Source organism: Diabrotica virgifera, chromosome 8, assembly GCF_917563875.1.
Source record: "Diabrotica virgifera virgifera chromosome 8, PGI_DIABVI_V3a".
Lineage (NCBI taxonomy): Eukaryota > Metazoa > Arthropoda > Insecta > Coleoptera > Chrysomelidae > Diabrotica > Diabrotica virgifera.
Window position 1 is genome coordinate 186,118,322 of NC_065450.1, and position 15,875 is coordinate 186,134,196.

The following is a 15,875-nucleotide window of genomic DNA, read 5'->3' on the forward strand; positions in this document are numbered from 1 at the left end:
TACATAAATGGGGAAAACAGCCTACCTCCAGCTGCGACTGTGGTGCTCCAGATCAAACCATCCAACACATAGTGGAGACATGTGAATTGAGGGCGTACCGAGGAGACCCAAAAGACTTTTTCAAAACTACGCCTGCAGGCCTTGAATGGATAGCTCAACTCGACTTAAAGATATAACCTTATCTGTTTGTATTATCTTATATTTTATCTGTATTTTGTCTATGTTCGTTTTTATATAAGCTTATGTTTGTATTTTTGAATTATGTACGTTTTTTTTTACAATTATTATTGTATTTATTCCATGTATTGAGCCATACGCTAAATAAATAATATGGTTTTTTTCGCAATTATTGCTATTTTGCAACAAGGGTGACAATTTTTAAAATTTTTAACTAATCCTATATTGTAGAAACGTTAATTATGCAACTTTTATGTTAGTGCAACGTTTTTCGGAAATGAATACTTTTAAAGTTATAATCAAAAAACGAAGAAAAAAGTCGAATTTTTTCTTCATTTTTTGACATTTTGATTATTTAAACAATGTTCCGGACCTTTTTGAGTGGGAGGAGGATAACTCAAATATTATTATATGAGTTATTTTCAAGCAATTTCTGCAAAAAAATATGAGTCATCTCTCAACATCCAAATGTACTAATATTTTTACAGGTGCGCCCTGGTCTATTGCTTGTTTACCTACTTTTAACATTCGTTTTACTAGAGATAAATTTTACTCATCATTTATAAAAATGTTTTTTATAAAATTATAACGTTTACAACACTTTTTAATATAAATTGTCAACTTACGTGTCTATCAAACTATATTATTGTTACAGACAAACTCCTTGACCTCTGGGTTAAAGAAGATAACCGAACCTAATCCTTAGAGCGTCAACGAAGAAAAGATGTGCGAAAGTTGACACAAAAATGAACTTGCATCCTTTGACTCCAGACGATGGCACGCAGACGGCGCTTGCTGAAAGTCATCCTGGGCATCATAATAGGATTATTCGCGTCTCAACTGTACCTCGAGGGGTGTCCAGGCACCCATAAAAGGCGTATCACCCCTCATCATTTGATCAGCGAAGAAGATCGTCGTGCGTTGAACAAGAGTTTGCTGTTCGTGGGCATCATGACTGCCCAAAAATACCTGGATACTCGAGCAAAGGCTGTGTATGACACGTGGGGGAAGGAAGTGCCGGGGAAAGTGATGTTTTTCAGTTCGGAAAATTCGTACAGTGAACATGTGCCGCTAGTTGCGTTACGGGGAGTGGACGATAGTTACCCGCCACAGAAAAAATCGTTTAGGATGCTTAAATATATGTATGATAATTTTATCGATAAGTATGAGTGGTTTTTGCGAGCGGACGATGATGTGTATATAAGGACTGATCGGTTAGAGGAGTTGCTAAAATCTGTCGACAGTAAGAAAGCCTGGTTCATAGGTAAGGAAATTACAACATAATAATTATATAGGCTATTGATTATGCTCAAAATAAAAGAGCTAAAATGGACTATAACGTTAACGGGGATTCATTGTTTCATATGGTTAACAAACCCCTAAATATGAAAAAACCGCGGAGTGCGGTTTTTAACCCATTAAACGGGGTGCGTTCACCCATTTAAAGGGGTGCGTTTTTGAGAAAGGGGTGAATTAGTCCATAGGCACAGGATGCATTAGGGCGAGTTCTATGCACTTTTGGTACAAACATGTCTACAGAAAAATTGTTCCAGGTTAAATTTACTATCGAAATATCTCCTTTTAAAGTCAAAAATATTTTTTTACAAAAAAGCAAAAAATATCACTAAAGAAAAAAATTTTGTTTTTTGCCCCATAACTTTTTTCCACGGCGATTTTGGAATAGGCATTGCTTCACAGAAAAAAAACTTCCGTCCTTCATCTTTAAAATGTCGTTTGGTACAAGTCCCTAGGATTTATAGTTTCCGAAATATGATTTTTCAAAGATCGCCGCTCCCAGCATTTTTGAGCCATTTTCCCCATTATTTCGCAAACATTGTTCTGTAACTTTTTTCTACGCATTCCTATGTATATGCATTGGTACATTTTCTCTCTCCCTCTCGTGTCGTTTCCCCATTACTGAGGATCGTGATTTCTTCCAATATTCCTAACAATGTTTCTCCATTGGTCTCTATCTTCAGCTGCTCTAAGAGCTTCGCAGAATGAGTTTCCAGCTGAATGCTTTATTTGGTCCGACCATCTAGTTAGTGATCGTCCTCTTGATCTTCTCCTCGGAACTTTTCCAGAAACAATTAATCTCTCCAAACTGTCGTCACCTCTGCGAACCACGTGACCAAAGAATTGCAGAATTCGTTGCAGACATATTATTGTGGACAGCCTTTTTTTAATATTGAGTTGGTTTGGAATGGAAACGTTTGTCCTATGAGCTGTCCAAGGTATGCGCAGCATTCTTCTCCAGCAACACATCTCAAAGGCATCAATTTTTTGGCGCTCGCATGCGCGAAGAGTCCAAGTCTCTGCTCCGTATAGAAATATTAAGAATACAAGGGCATTGGTACATTTGGTAGGAAGAGAAAAGTCAACTACCATTAAAATGGTCTATTCAGTCTATTGTATAAGGTTCTACAACTATTTTTAAGCAAGTTATGGTTTTTCAAAGTTTTATACTTTTAATGATTTTTGATTTTTTTACGATTATTTTTTAAATATCTCCATATAACTTTTTTAAGATTCCTTTGTTTAACCCAATTGTGTACCTATTTTCCGTGGTCTAGTCATGTTTGTGTCTCTTGCTCTGAAAGACCCCTGAGCAATAATTGTGTTCCTCGTTAAATTCCTTTAAACGTTAAAAATAATAATAATAATAATAAATAAAATAAAAAGATCGCCAAGTACACAGATCTGGAAATTCAAATACGAAAACAATGGAGAATGCAAAGTACCCAGACGATACCTATTATTATGTCTACCACTGGAGTCGTTCCGAAGAACCTCCTCGAAAGCATAAAAAAGCTGGGTCTAAACGAACATATATTTACAAGACCATGCAGAAAGCTGTACTACTCGCAACGACCAGAAATGTACGAAAATTTTTGGGAGATACACCTGCATACCAAGTCATCTAGAGGGCTCGATAACACGGAAAGAGCCCCACCAGAGCTCAATCCTTTTGATACCGTAGGTATCTGGGATGAGTCAATTTCCCCTTAGAGGGAGTGTGAGCCGTATGGCTAAACGTGGATAAATAAAAAAAGAATGTGTGTGTGTACTTTGTACGCACGTAAGAAGTTATACTTCTATTATAATATAATCTAACTTCATATTATGATTTCAACGAAATCAATATACCTATCTACTTTAAACAGTTTTTTTTGTATTGTATTTAAATATTAAACTAATTTTAGAAAGAACAAAAAGAATATCAAAACTTTAAAAAAGGATATGACTTTGTCCGGATTCGAACAGGGGACCTCACGATCCCTAGGCGAATGCTCTACCGATCAGCTACCACCGCTTTTGTATTCAGTCGATCATTTCTCGAACATAATTACAATCACGGTGACAGATACATTAATTGAAAATAAACATTTTCAATAATACTTATAAGGAGGAAGACAAATCCACAGACATAAAAATTATAATAAATATATTTACTAAAAACACTAATAATATATGTATTCTTTTCACGCAAACCTTATTTGCGCTACATAACTTAAAAGATGTAGCGACTAATACCATACTGTCGGTGTGCGCATGCGCCAGGGAATGTAAAAATTCACAATCGTGCCTAAAGAAGTATAACTTCAAAAATATGTATAAAATAACTACAAATGTAAATGGGTCATTCATTCCATTTCAAATCACTCAATTTTGGAACAAAAAAAATTTTGGACCTCCGATTTGTCTGAAAATTGGTATATAGCTTCTGCGGGACGTAAAAATAAGATATTTAAAGTCAAAAAATCTTCTTCTTTTTTTCTCAAAATGTTATTTTATGCGATTTTACAGTGATTTGGTGTTTATTTATACAAATTTGCATTTTCTATCGTAAAGTATCAATGGAAAACATAATATTTTAATAGAAGGGACTTAAAAATGTCATTATATGTCATTATAACAAGTTACTTTGATTCAAAACAAGCTCTTGATCAGATTTTATAGTGTAGAAAACGGTAAAATACCGTTTTTTACATTTTCTCTATTCCCAAAATACATTATAATCGATTTGGCTGAAAATTTGCCCACAAATAGACAAAACATAGGACTTTCAGTGGTGCGAAGGATTTGAATTATATTACAATACAAAAAAGTTACATGCAATATTATAGTAAAAAATATAGGCATCTACTGTAAGTACAATTAACTCGAAAATATCGACCTCACGACAAAAATTGTTAAAAAGAAATTGTAATAATTGTAAATACGATTTATTTGGAATAATTTCAGTTCCTACCATTTTTGTCGAAAAGTTAAAAATGGCGGAGATATTGAGCAAAACAGGTTCTCCTTTAAAATCAAGATGGCGGCTAACGTAACGGAGGAATTCATTCGTGATTTTAAATTTAGGCTACTATTGGCTCCCCTAAAGATCAGAAAAATAAAATTTTGGGCAGCTCGGCATTCAAGGTCAAATGCTATCCCGACTGGACTAATATATACTATTGAGTCTGATATTACTGCATGTAACTTTTTTGGTATTGTAATATAATTCAAATCCTTCTAACCACTTAAAGTCCTATCTTTTGGCTATCTGTGGGCAAATTTTCAGCCAAATCGATGATGATGTATTTTGGGAATGGAGGAAAACGTAAAAAACGGTATTTTAACGTTTTTTACACTATAAAGGACATCGCACACATCTTATGGAAAATATAATGTCACTCAAATTCAATAAAATTTATACGATTAGATTCGTTTTAATATAACGATCAATTCTTATCATTGCGCCAACTCTTAATTATGATTAATTACGGCGCAAATTGCAATTAAAGTTTATCGAAATCACATTTTTGGAGTCCATAAAATGTTAGTTTACAATCATTATTGCTCTGAGTGCTATTCATAACAGCTTAAATCCCGCTGGGCCTAAGCGGATTAGTGAAACTAATCCGCTGATTTATGGAGTACCGAAAATCTGGGTATTTTAAAATATTTTTTCTCTCTCTAACTTATGTACCTACCCATTTGATTTCAGATTTATTTATATCAATTTCTGCTCTTATTTTTGAAAATAGAGAGTTGGCGCAATGATAAGATTTGATCGTTAATTTAAAACGAATATATTGGTATAAATTTTATTGAATTTGAGTGACATTATATTTTCCATAAGATGTGTGCGATGTCCTTTGATCAAAAACTTGTTTTGATTCAAAATAACTTGTTATAATGCCATATAATGACATTTTTGAGTCCTTTCTATTAAAATATTATGTTTTTCATTGATACTTTACGACAGAAAATGCAAATTTGTTTAAATAAACACCAAATCACTGTAAAATCGCATAAAATAACATTTTGAGAAAAAAAGAAGAAGAAGATTTTTTGACCTTAAATATCTTATTTTTACGTCCCGCAGAAGCTATATACCAATTTTCAGACAAATCGGAGATCCAAAATTTTTTGCCTGAGTGATTTGACATGGAATGTACCAAATAAATATCGAAGTGTAAATCATTATTATCACGGTAGATAGTATGATATAAACCATAGTCAATGTTTGTAAACATGTCTCTAGAGCAAAATAAGTTCGGCTAATGGATAAGTTCACAGTCAAGAAAACCAAGTACACATACACATTATAACTTTTTTTCTTGTACATTTAGGTATACACATTGTCCAATACAAAAGAAAGCTTATTTTCTTTACTCTAAAATGGTATATTGTAAAAAATTCTAGGACTATTTTTAAACTAGATATGCTTTTTCAAATTATGGCATATACACATACAATCCTATGTCCCACTAAGTTGGAACCATATGGAAAACTTTTTTATTATTAATTTTATGAAAAACAATTATTATTTTCCATAAAATGCTCTGCATAGCCTAAAACCTAAGATGCAATCATCAGATATCAAATTTTATCAATAGTATACGAGGTACTTATGTTAAAAAATATGAATTTTTCTCAAGAGTAAAGTACCTTTATATTTCACAATATGAAAAAGTGTTATTAGGAAAAGTTATTTAGAATTAAACATTATGTTCTAATATGTAATTATATTCTTCCAATTGAAAAAACAAATTTCAAAATCTCTCTCAACATACGGATATCTTGTTTAAAAATAGTCCTAGAATATTTTGCAATATGCACACCATTTTAAAATAAAGCAAATAGGATTTCTTTTTTATCGGACAATGAATATACCTAAATGTAGAAGAAAAAAAGTTGGAATGTGAGATTTAAAATATAATCGTAAAAAAAATAAATCAAGAATCGTTTAAAGTATAAAACTTTGAAAAACCAAAACTTACTTAAAAATATTCGTAGAACCTTATACAATAAACCGTTTTAATGGTAGTTGACTTCTTTCCCTACTAAATGTACCTAGAAATGCGAGAAAAATGCCATAATGGGGAAAATGGCCCAAAAATGCTGTGAGCGGCGAACTTTGAAAAATCATATTTCGGAAACTGTAAACCTTAGGAACTTCTACCAAACAACATTTTAAAGAGGAAGGATGGAAGTTTTTTTCTGTTAAGCAATGCCTATACTTTTATCGCCGTGGAAAAAAGTTATGGGGCAAAAAACAGAATTGCTTTCTGTCGTGTTTTTTTTTGCTTTTTTTAAATATATTTTTGTAAAAAAAATATTTTTGACTTTAAAAAGTGATATTTCAATAGTAAAAATCTGAAACAATGTTTCTGTAGACGTGTTTGTACCAAAAGTGCATAGAACTCACCCTAACATACCCTGTGCCTAGGGACTAATTCACCCCTTTCTTAAAAACGCACCCCTTTAAATGATATTCTAGTTAAATTTTTGTGAAGTATTTGTAAAAAGACACATTTTTAAAAAAATCTGCTTATACCTTTGCTTGATTGTTAGTTCTTTATCACATGAACCTGTCATAATAATGTGTTATTTCTACAATAGATAATCCTGTTGATTAGATTAAAAAATAAATTATTCATCATTACCTATAATATTCGTAAACTTATAAATAACTTTACCTTGAACAACCCAATCGTCAGAAAATACTAAATTTGAACAGATTTTTCACAAATTTTCGACATTATATTGTTAGATAACAATATACCTACATGTATGATTATTCATTCACTTTCTATAAAACTCGGCTCTTCTTAACCCTTATGTTTTATGTATAGGTTAGTCTTTTGTCCACCGATTCCTGAAAGTAAAAAGAGATTCTTAAGCAAACATTGACACCGATCAAGCAGGTAAAAAAAGTGGTCTAGACCCGTATTAGATTTTCTGACATATGATAAAAAGTCCATTAAAATGAATAATGCTATTCGTAAAATAGAAATGCATTTAAAGGGATTTATTTATAGACCTGGATCCCGCGTACCAAAAAAAGTTGATTAATAGCAAGCTGAAAATTTGTTAATGGCTTAACGGTGTCTACTATGGAACAGGGGAAGTTTTAATTGTGGAACAGGTTAAAAATTTGGAACGTCAGACTACGAAAACGTTCCATGTATTTTGTCGTACAGAACTTCCAATTGATTTGTTCCCATTTCATTAAACTCTTATGCAAAAATCAGACTGGTGTTTATCACCAACTGGCCATTTTAATGAGTGGAACACGAAGAACATGTCAAATGACAGGAATCATGTTGGTTAGTAAAATGCCAGTCTGATTTTTGCATGAGAGTTTAATGAAAGGGTAACAAATCAATTGGATGTTCTGTCCGACAAAATACATGGGACGGTTTCGTAATCTGACGTCCCAAATTTTTAAACTGTTCCACAATTAAAACTTAGCTATTAAAAAATTTTCAGCTTGCTATTAATCAACTCTTTTTGGTACGCGGTATCCAGGCCTATTATATATTTACATTTTTTGAAAGCGGATAAAACGGAATTTTTCTGAGGATTTAACAGGTGATCCATTTAGGGGTACTTTTTTTCAAAAAGAAAAATCAATGAAAAATTAATACAATTAATTTACTATAATAATTAATACAATTTATATTATTAGATTATATTTACTTATTTTAAGACATAATTTTAAAAAATTATTTCTCCACGAAATATGAAATGTGTGAAAAATGTATATCCTGGTGCTGCTGGTTCGTTAAATTGATAAACGAAATTTCAATTGTAACTGTAATCAAAGTTAGTTTCCCCATTGACAAAAATAAACAAAATAATTCCATTTTGACGTTACGAATTGTCCCATTACGAATATGCATAGTTACGAACTGTCGCCATTACGAATTGTCCGTCACCAATTATTGTGCGGTTAAGAACTGTCGCATTACGAGATGTCTGGTCACGTAATATTCAGCTCACGGGGTGTTATTCTTTAAGGTGTGAAATTGTATCAACAAGGGATCTACCTGTTTTATGGAATGATTCCTTGTTTATTTAAGTACACATTTTAGTATTGCCCAAAATCGCTCTTGGTCTTGCAGTCTTGGTCTTGTTCTTGCGTTTTCGCAAGACCAAGACCAAGACCGCCTAATTTTAGCAAGACCACGACCAAGACTTACCGTGCAAGACTTAAGCAAGAACAAGACTAAGCCTGCGAGACTCTTGCGTCTTGCAGTTAGAACTGAGGGTCGTTTTAGGGAGTATGTAAGTTCGGCTATATTCTTAGACATATGAAAAACAAAAAAAAATGTAAATTTTTTTTTGAAAATTGGATTTATGCGCATTACGAACAATACCATAAACAATAAACATACATAGCGAATCAAAATATCCATTAAAGAAACACTTGACACATTTGACATGTACTCAGAGGTCATTATTATAATGTAAAAATAAAATATTTTGTATATCCTTTCCCAGCAGCCGTCTTCTTCGCTCTGAATATATAAGTAATTAATTTTTTTCATTATTAGTTTTCTAGGAATCCAAACACCAGAGATTTTATCGGTATTATACATATTTATTATAGTAAGACTATTATGTATTGTTTATGCTGACTGTGCTAAAAGGTCACTCGGCTAAACAAAATTTGCCGAAACAGCGCGGCTATTATTTAAAAGTATCATAAGATAATGATACGAGACAACGAGACAAAAGTACAGTGATAATGCCGGATATCGTGTAAACAAAATACCGAAATATTATTTTAACGATATACACTTCTCCAAGAAATTAACTAATTAACCTTAAAAACGGGTCATTATTAATGTCTCAAATTTCCTAAACATGTTGTCCGATTTAAGTGATTTTTTTTTTAATATGTTGTCTTATTCTTTGTAAATATGTATTGCTGTAATAATATTGTTGCTAGACAGTCATTGTATACCGGGTGTACCAATCAAACTGTGGTTTTTCTCACTCTGTGGAATATTCTAGCATTATGCTAACTTATTACTCAAACATGCAATAGCATACTGAAATTAAAACCCAACTATAGCCTTAATATTTTCTTAGCATTATGTTTTTTTATTCATTCACTTATATTGGATAATAAAAAAGTTCGGTACTCTTTTATCTAGCCATGTTTGTCATCAATACAGGATGTTTTTAAATAAGTATGGCAAACTTTAATGGGCACCTAATTCTACACAAAAAAGTAATGACAGTTTGCTTCATAAACGTTTACTTTATAAATGCTTCGTTTCCCAAATACGGGGTGTTGAAATTTTTCTTACAAACTGACGATTTATTTATTGCTCTAAAACCGGTTGAGATATGCAAATGAAATTTTGTGGGTTTTAAGATGTAGTTTTAACTTAGTAGTTAGTTCGAACATGCAGGTATCACGTAGATCGTTGGTTCAAACCCCATCCGGTGTCAGTTGTTTAGATATTTATTAATTTGGCTAGTCTTTACTAAGGCTGTGATATTCAAACTTAAAATGTACCTCTCTGTTACGTTGTTCTAAGATATGCAATAGGCTAATGGGCAACTGCGAGACTTGCAAGACTCTTGCTGCAAGACCAAGACCAAGACCGGGAGCGCAATACCAAGATTAAGACCAAAACCAGGTGTACTGGCGCAAGACCAAGACCAAGACTGTCTAAGTCTCGTCTTGGTCTTGCATTTGGGCAACACTAACACATTTCCATCAATATTACTTCGCTGAGCTGAATATTAATAACTCTCTTAGTTTGCTTGCAGAATTATACTATAATAATAACTCAAATACGCTTTCAGGTCAAACAGGTCGTGGCAACACCGAAGAATTCGGCCTTCTATCTCTCGACAACGACGAAAACTTTTGCATGGGCGGTCCCGGCGTCATCCTTTCCAGGGAAACACTCAAGAGGATGGCACCTTCAGTAGAAGAGTGCCTGCAACACCTCTACACGACGCACGAGGACGTAGAACTGGGACGCTGCGTCAGGAAATTCGCTGGGATATCGTGTACGTGGTCCTATGAGGCGAGTGACTACTATAGCGTAAGCAGAAAATAACATTCAGAAAGTATATTTGCGAATCTAACTGATTAAGGATCTTTCAAAGCAAAATTACACCCATTTTTGATATTTTGTACCTTCGTTCTTGAGAATGAAGAAATTAATGGTGGTGAGTTTTCATACTATCAACTTGTATATTTCTGTACCGGTGTAACGTTAAATTTTTACTCTGTTAAAGGGTTAGATAGGCAAAATGCCCTCACCCCCAGAATTTCATTTCTTTTTTTTTACGTTCTATGTGATTAAAAAATAAGACTCAGTGCAATTTTAACCCTAGACCCCCTTTCCCCCTACCCCTCACCAAAAAAGCGAACGAATAGTGATTTTGGGTAAACTTTTTTATCAACTTCTAATATTGTCTGTATGTCATAATCTCCCAAGTTCCCTTGAACCAGCAACCTAAAAACACACAGTCCACACAACTCTTAAATTATATCAATAATGCATTTGTTGTACACTAACGAAGCACCTAAATATTCTGTTGAACATAGATACATCATAGATCAACTTTATCGATGTGATACTGAGAATCATCATCATCAATGGTGCTACATCGCTATAGAAGAGCCTGGACCTTCCCAAGTCTATTACGCCAGCCAGTTATATCTATATCCATTGCCATCTGTTGCCAGTTTGCTGCGCCTATTTTTCTACCATTCTCATCTACACCATCCTTCCTCTGAGTTTTGGCCTACCCCTATTTCTACTTCCCACAGTTTGTGACATAAGGATTCTTCTAGAAGGGTTGTTCTGCTGTGATCTTGCTAGATGTCGTGTCCATCTTAGTCTTCCTATTTTTATAAGAGATACTACGTCTTTACGACCAAATATATGTTTATATATCTATCAATCAATCAATATTCTTTATTTTATCTGAGTTTTACAAGTACATATTGAAATGCGTCAAATACAATCTATGATCAGTAAAAACTATAAGTACATAAAAACAGTTAACATAAAAACATATAAAATATATACAAAAACATACAAATTGTTAAAAAGTATTCATCTAGAAAGTATTCCTCTAGAAAGAATGGAAAGTGTTTACCAGAAGTAAGTCCTTAACTGTTCTCTCAAATACATAAATATTTGACTATTTAACATAATTAGGTAATTTATTATACAAACGAACGCATGATGGGTTAGGGCCCTTGCCCACAACGGTCAAGTGGCGAACAGGGGTCACCATATCATTTCTGTAACGAAAGTTGTAGCCACTCATTTAGCAAACATAATTTCTGCAATAAAATTGCATCTGTGTGACTTTACATAAACAACACAACTGAACATATACAGCGAAATTACAGATAAAATATTTAATTGTTTAAAAACTGGTGTACAGGAATCCAAGCGCCTTCTAAACGTCTTGGTACGAATATTTTTTTTTTTTTTTTTGTAGAACAAGCACCTCAATAATTTGCGAGCAATTTCCCCAACAAACCAAGCAATATTGCAAAATTGACTACATGAGCAAAATAGTAGAGTTTTAAGATATCTAGGGAGACAAAATTCCTAAGTTTCCATAGAACATAACAGTGCACAGTTTATCAGTTGATTTAAATCATTGACGAAAATCAAAAATAAAAGAGGGCCAATGATACTTTCCTGTGGAACTCTGGAGAGGACACTTTCTTCAGAAGAAAATATTATATTCCCATTCACATTGACCTTAATTTTTTGAAACCTTTTCGATAAAAAAAGTGTGGATCCACTTTAACGCAGTTCTTTTAACACCACTATGATAAAGTTTTTCCAGCAGTATTGGATGATTTACAGTTTCAAAAGCTCGTGCTAAGTCACGTAGATAACTCTATCACAGATAACAAACAAACAGATAACTCTATCACCCTTATCAATGTTCGATAAAATTTCGTAGTTGTACCTCCTCATGTATGTATGTATCCGTTTTAGAACGTCTTTCGACGTTGTCCGATGCCTAGATTCCACGTCCTTCTATCATCCCATTGGCCATCTCTAAGATCCCTTGTACTCATTGCTTTGGTTACCCCTTCTTTCCATGTCTTTTTGGGTCTTCCTCGTTTTTTACGGTTTGGTGGTACCCACTGCATGATCTTTTTGGGCAATCTTGTGTCTTCCATTCTTTGAACATGACCATACCAAATCAACTGTTTCCTCTCAATGTCTGTTGTTAAGTAACCATCTATTCCAATTCGTCGTCTTACCTCCTCATCTAAACACCATTTTCACATATGCCACCGAATATTCCTCTCAGGATCTTTCGTTCAGATATAAACAGAAGGTTTTCGTCTGCCTTGGAGACACTTCAAAGGTAGAGTTATCAACCGTGAATTGGTGACCGATGTTCCTGGCTCTATTGTTGGGTGTTGGTGTTGATGCCATCATCTTAGTTTTCTCCTCATTTACTTGCAGGCTCCTATTTTTTGAAGCATTTGAGAAGGTGGTATACATTTCTTCTAGCTTGTGTGTTGTGCAGGAAACTAATAGATCATCTACATATGCCAAAATTTGGGATGATTTATTAAAAATATTTCCTCTGTTGTCTATTCGGGCATCTCGCCTTTTCCAGAGCTATGTTGATCGGAGAATCAGAGAGCAAACTTTTAACAAACAGAGTAAAAATTTAACGTTAAAATTTTACTATAAAGTAAAAAATTTAATGTTAAAATTTTACTATAAAGTAAAAATTTACCGTTAAAATTTTACTATAAAGCAAAAATTAAAAAAAAACAGTAAATCCTGTATAAAAGGTATATTTAAAAAACCCTCAAAAGGGCCACATCAAATTCACATAACCAACATGTGAACAAGTCATATCTAGATCTCAGATGTTACCTAGGGCAAATTAGATAATATATTAAACATCCAGGCTTAAGTTAGCATTTTATACCTATGTTTCCTTGACGGACTACTTTTACTGGGCTTTGACCCAGATATTTTTGTATAATACTGTCTTGGTGGTTAGCATGTACATTGCACGTAAGCACTGATGATGACTGGTAAACCAGTCGAAAACTAGTTATGTGAATTTTATGTGGCCCTTTTGAGGGTTTTTTAAATATACCTTTTATACAGGATTTACTGTTTTTTGTATCACATGGTATACAGCCAACTACAGGAAAACTTTTTCGTTGTGGATTTTCAAAAATTTAACGTTATAATTTTCATGTAGAGTAAAAAAAAGTAAACATTTCACGTTACACCGGCGAGAATAGTTGGTAATTTGCTTTTTTAAAATAAAAGGTGGTGTTTTCATTTCAATAGTTCTATGATTAATTTACTATGTAACCTCTACGATTTCACGTATCATTGAAAAACAAAATTTAGTGAAAGTGAAGTATGACGTTTGGTCTTGTTTTTTTTTTGATATTTTTTTTAACATTTGCTTAAGACGTTCGATTCGCAGAATACTTTAGATTTGTATTTGGTGATGGTGGGTACTTAGTACTTAACTTATATTAATTACTGTCAGACCATTTTTTTGTGTATTTATAAGACTATGATAATACAACCAAATACAGATCTAGTTACAATTCTAACCCTATTTGTACATTAAACTTTATATCAAATAACACAATTACCAAATTTTTAAAACAATTTTATGAGTCTCTTGTGGTTTGGTTTTAAACGGTTGCAGCTAATTTTATCTTCACAGATGGCGAGGCGACCACGGCTTTATAATATTCCAGACCTCCGTATTCCCATAATGATGTGTTTAGTTTATGATTGGACGTGTTTATGATTTTTCGTTGTTTTTTGAATATAATTATTCATTCAAACTCGAATATGGACATATACTATCTTGATTGATGGATTCGACCGTTACTTGATGGAAGTTCATTTTATCTCACAGTAAAACACTGAAAAACGTTTGTTTTTCTATACTTCCACAAAATTTATTACAACTATGTTATTACTACAGCTGTTTCGGCAAAGTGCCTTTCTCAAGTGATATATTTTACAATTGTTTGCCTTTTTAAGTCTTTAACTGAAGAGGTTGAGGAGTGGGGAGCTGTTTGTCTCGAGTTGGTCATTCAGAATTATATCTGTATTTTTCAATTTATTAATTTCCATAGATTCTAAAAGTGATAGCTTAAGGCCTTTATTTTGAATATGTAGAATTTGAAACTCTTCATTGAAAGAATGATTATGATCTAGAAGGTGAAGTGCGTATGTAGAAGTGTCTGTTTTTCTATTGTTGAAAGTCCTTTTGTGTTCTGCTATCCGTTTGTCAAAAGTTCTGCCAGTTTGACCGATGTAAGTTTTCGGACAGTCACCACAAGTTAGTTTGTACACACCACTCTGTAGTTGCTTTCTCTTTCGGCTTTTATTGTTTTTAATATGTTTGCTTAAGTTGTTGTTAGTTCTGAAAGCTGGTGTTATTCCTTTCTTTTTTATGTATCTGGCTATTTTTGTTGTTATTTTGCCAGTATATGTGAGAGAGCAGAAGGTACTGGGTTCTTTCTGTGGTGGTGGATACACTAATTTCAAGGCTTTCTTATGGAGTTTTTGGTTTAAAATGTTGTTAACTGTTTGTTCGTTATAGCCATTGTTTACTGCTATTTGTCTAATGATATTTAGTTCTGTCTCGAAGTTATTTTTTGTCATAGGAATTTCTGTCAGTCTATGTATCATGCTATGGTAGGCTGCTAATTTGTGTTGTGTAGGATGGGATGATGAATTGTGTACCATATACTATCTTGACTTTAAGACGACATCAGTCAAGCTATAGTTTTTTCTGGCTTTTAAAATTTAATAGCTCTAACCGCCTCTTCCTTTGAAAATTGGTTCGTAGAACAATAAAGTAAACCAAATGATTACATAAATTAGTTTTTCACCGAATTCTATATGAAATAATCTTAAAAAAAGTCGTTTAGAAGTGTAGAATAACAAATCTTAATGTAATAGTAATTTAATCGCAATATAGTACAGTCAATGAGAGTGAAATACACCGTAGTTGTATAATTTTCTGAGCACGTAACGATGCGCATAAAAATTAGGCTATATACCCTTTTTACTACAAAGACACTCTCACGTCATTCAATATTTCTGACGTCATAGCATTACCAAATCATTAGAATATTACTTTTCATTTCATCATGGCCATATTTTTTGTAGGTACGGTGAGAAACTAGGCATGATTACTTGTCTGAGATATTTTTCTTTGTTTTTATTTACTATTCAAATAATATTTGTCTATAACTTTTTATTCAAATTAATGATGCCAAATAGGTTTTCATTACTTGTATATTAGTGCGGCAGATTCGTGCAAATATTATAAGAATTGTGCATTTAATGATAGAAGCATATAATTTGGGCCACACATACTACACATAATATAAAGATTCACAAGGAAAA

The 15,875-nt window shown here is 33.0% G+C and overlaps 1 protein-coding gene across 2 annotated transcripts in view; it reads left to right on the top strand.

Annotated features, from left to right (window-relative positions):
- The window catches only part of LOC114343599 (chondroitin sulfate synthase 1), a 228,513-nt gene that overhangs the window by 41,748 nt on the left and 170,890 nt on the right, over positions 1–15,875 (top strand). The window contains exons 2-3 of one of the 2 annotated variants that reach the window (XM_050657674.1): positions 833–1,441; positions 10,276–10,520. In XM_050657674.1, coding sequence (XP_050513631.1) covers positions 952–1,441; positions 10,276–10,520 — 735 coding nt within the window. In that variant the 5' untranslated portion in view covers positions 833–951. The remainder of the gene's footprint in view (positions 1–832; positions 1,442–10,275; positions 10,521–15,875) is intronic. The other variant, XM_050657675.1, reaches the window with a different exon arrangement.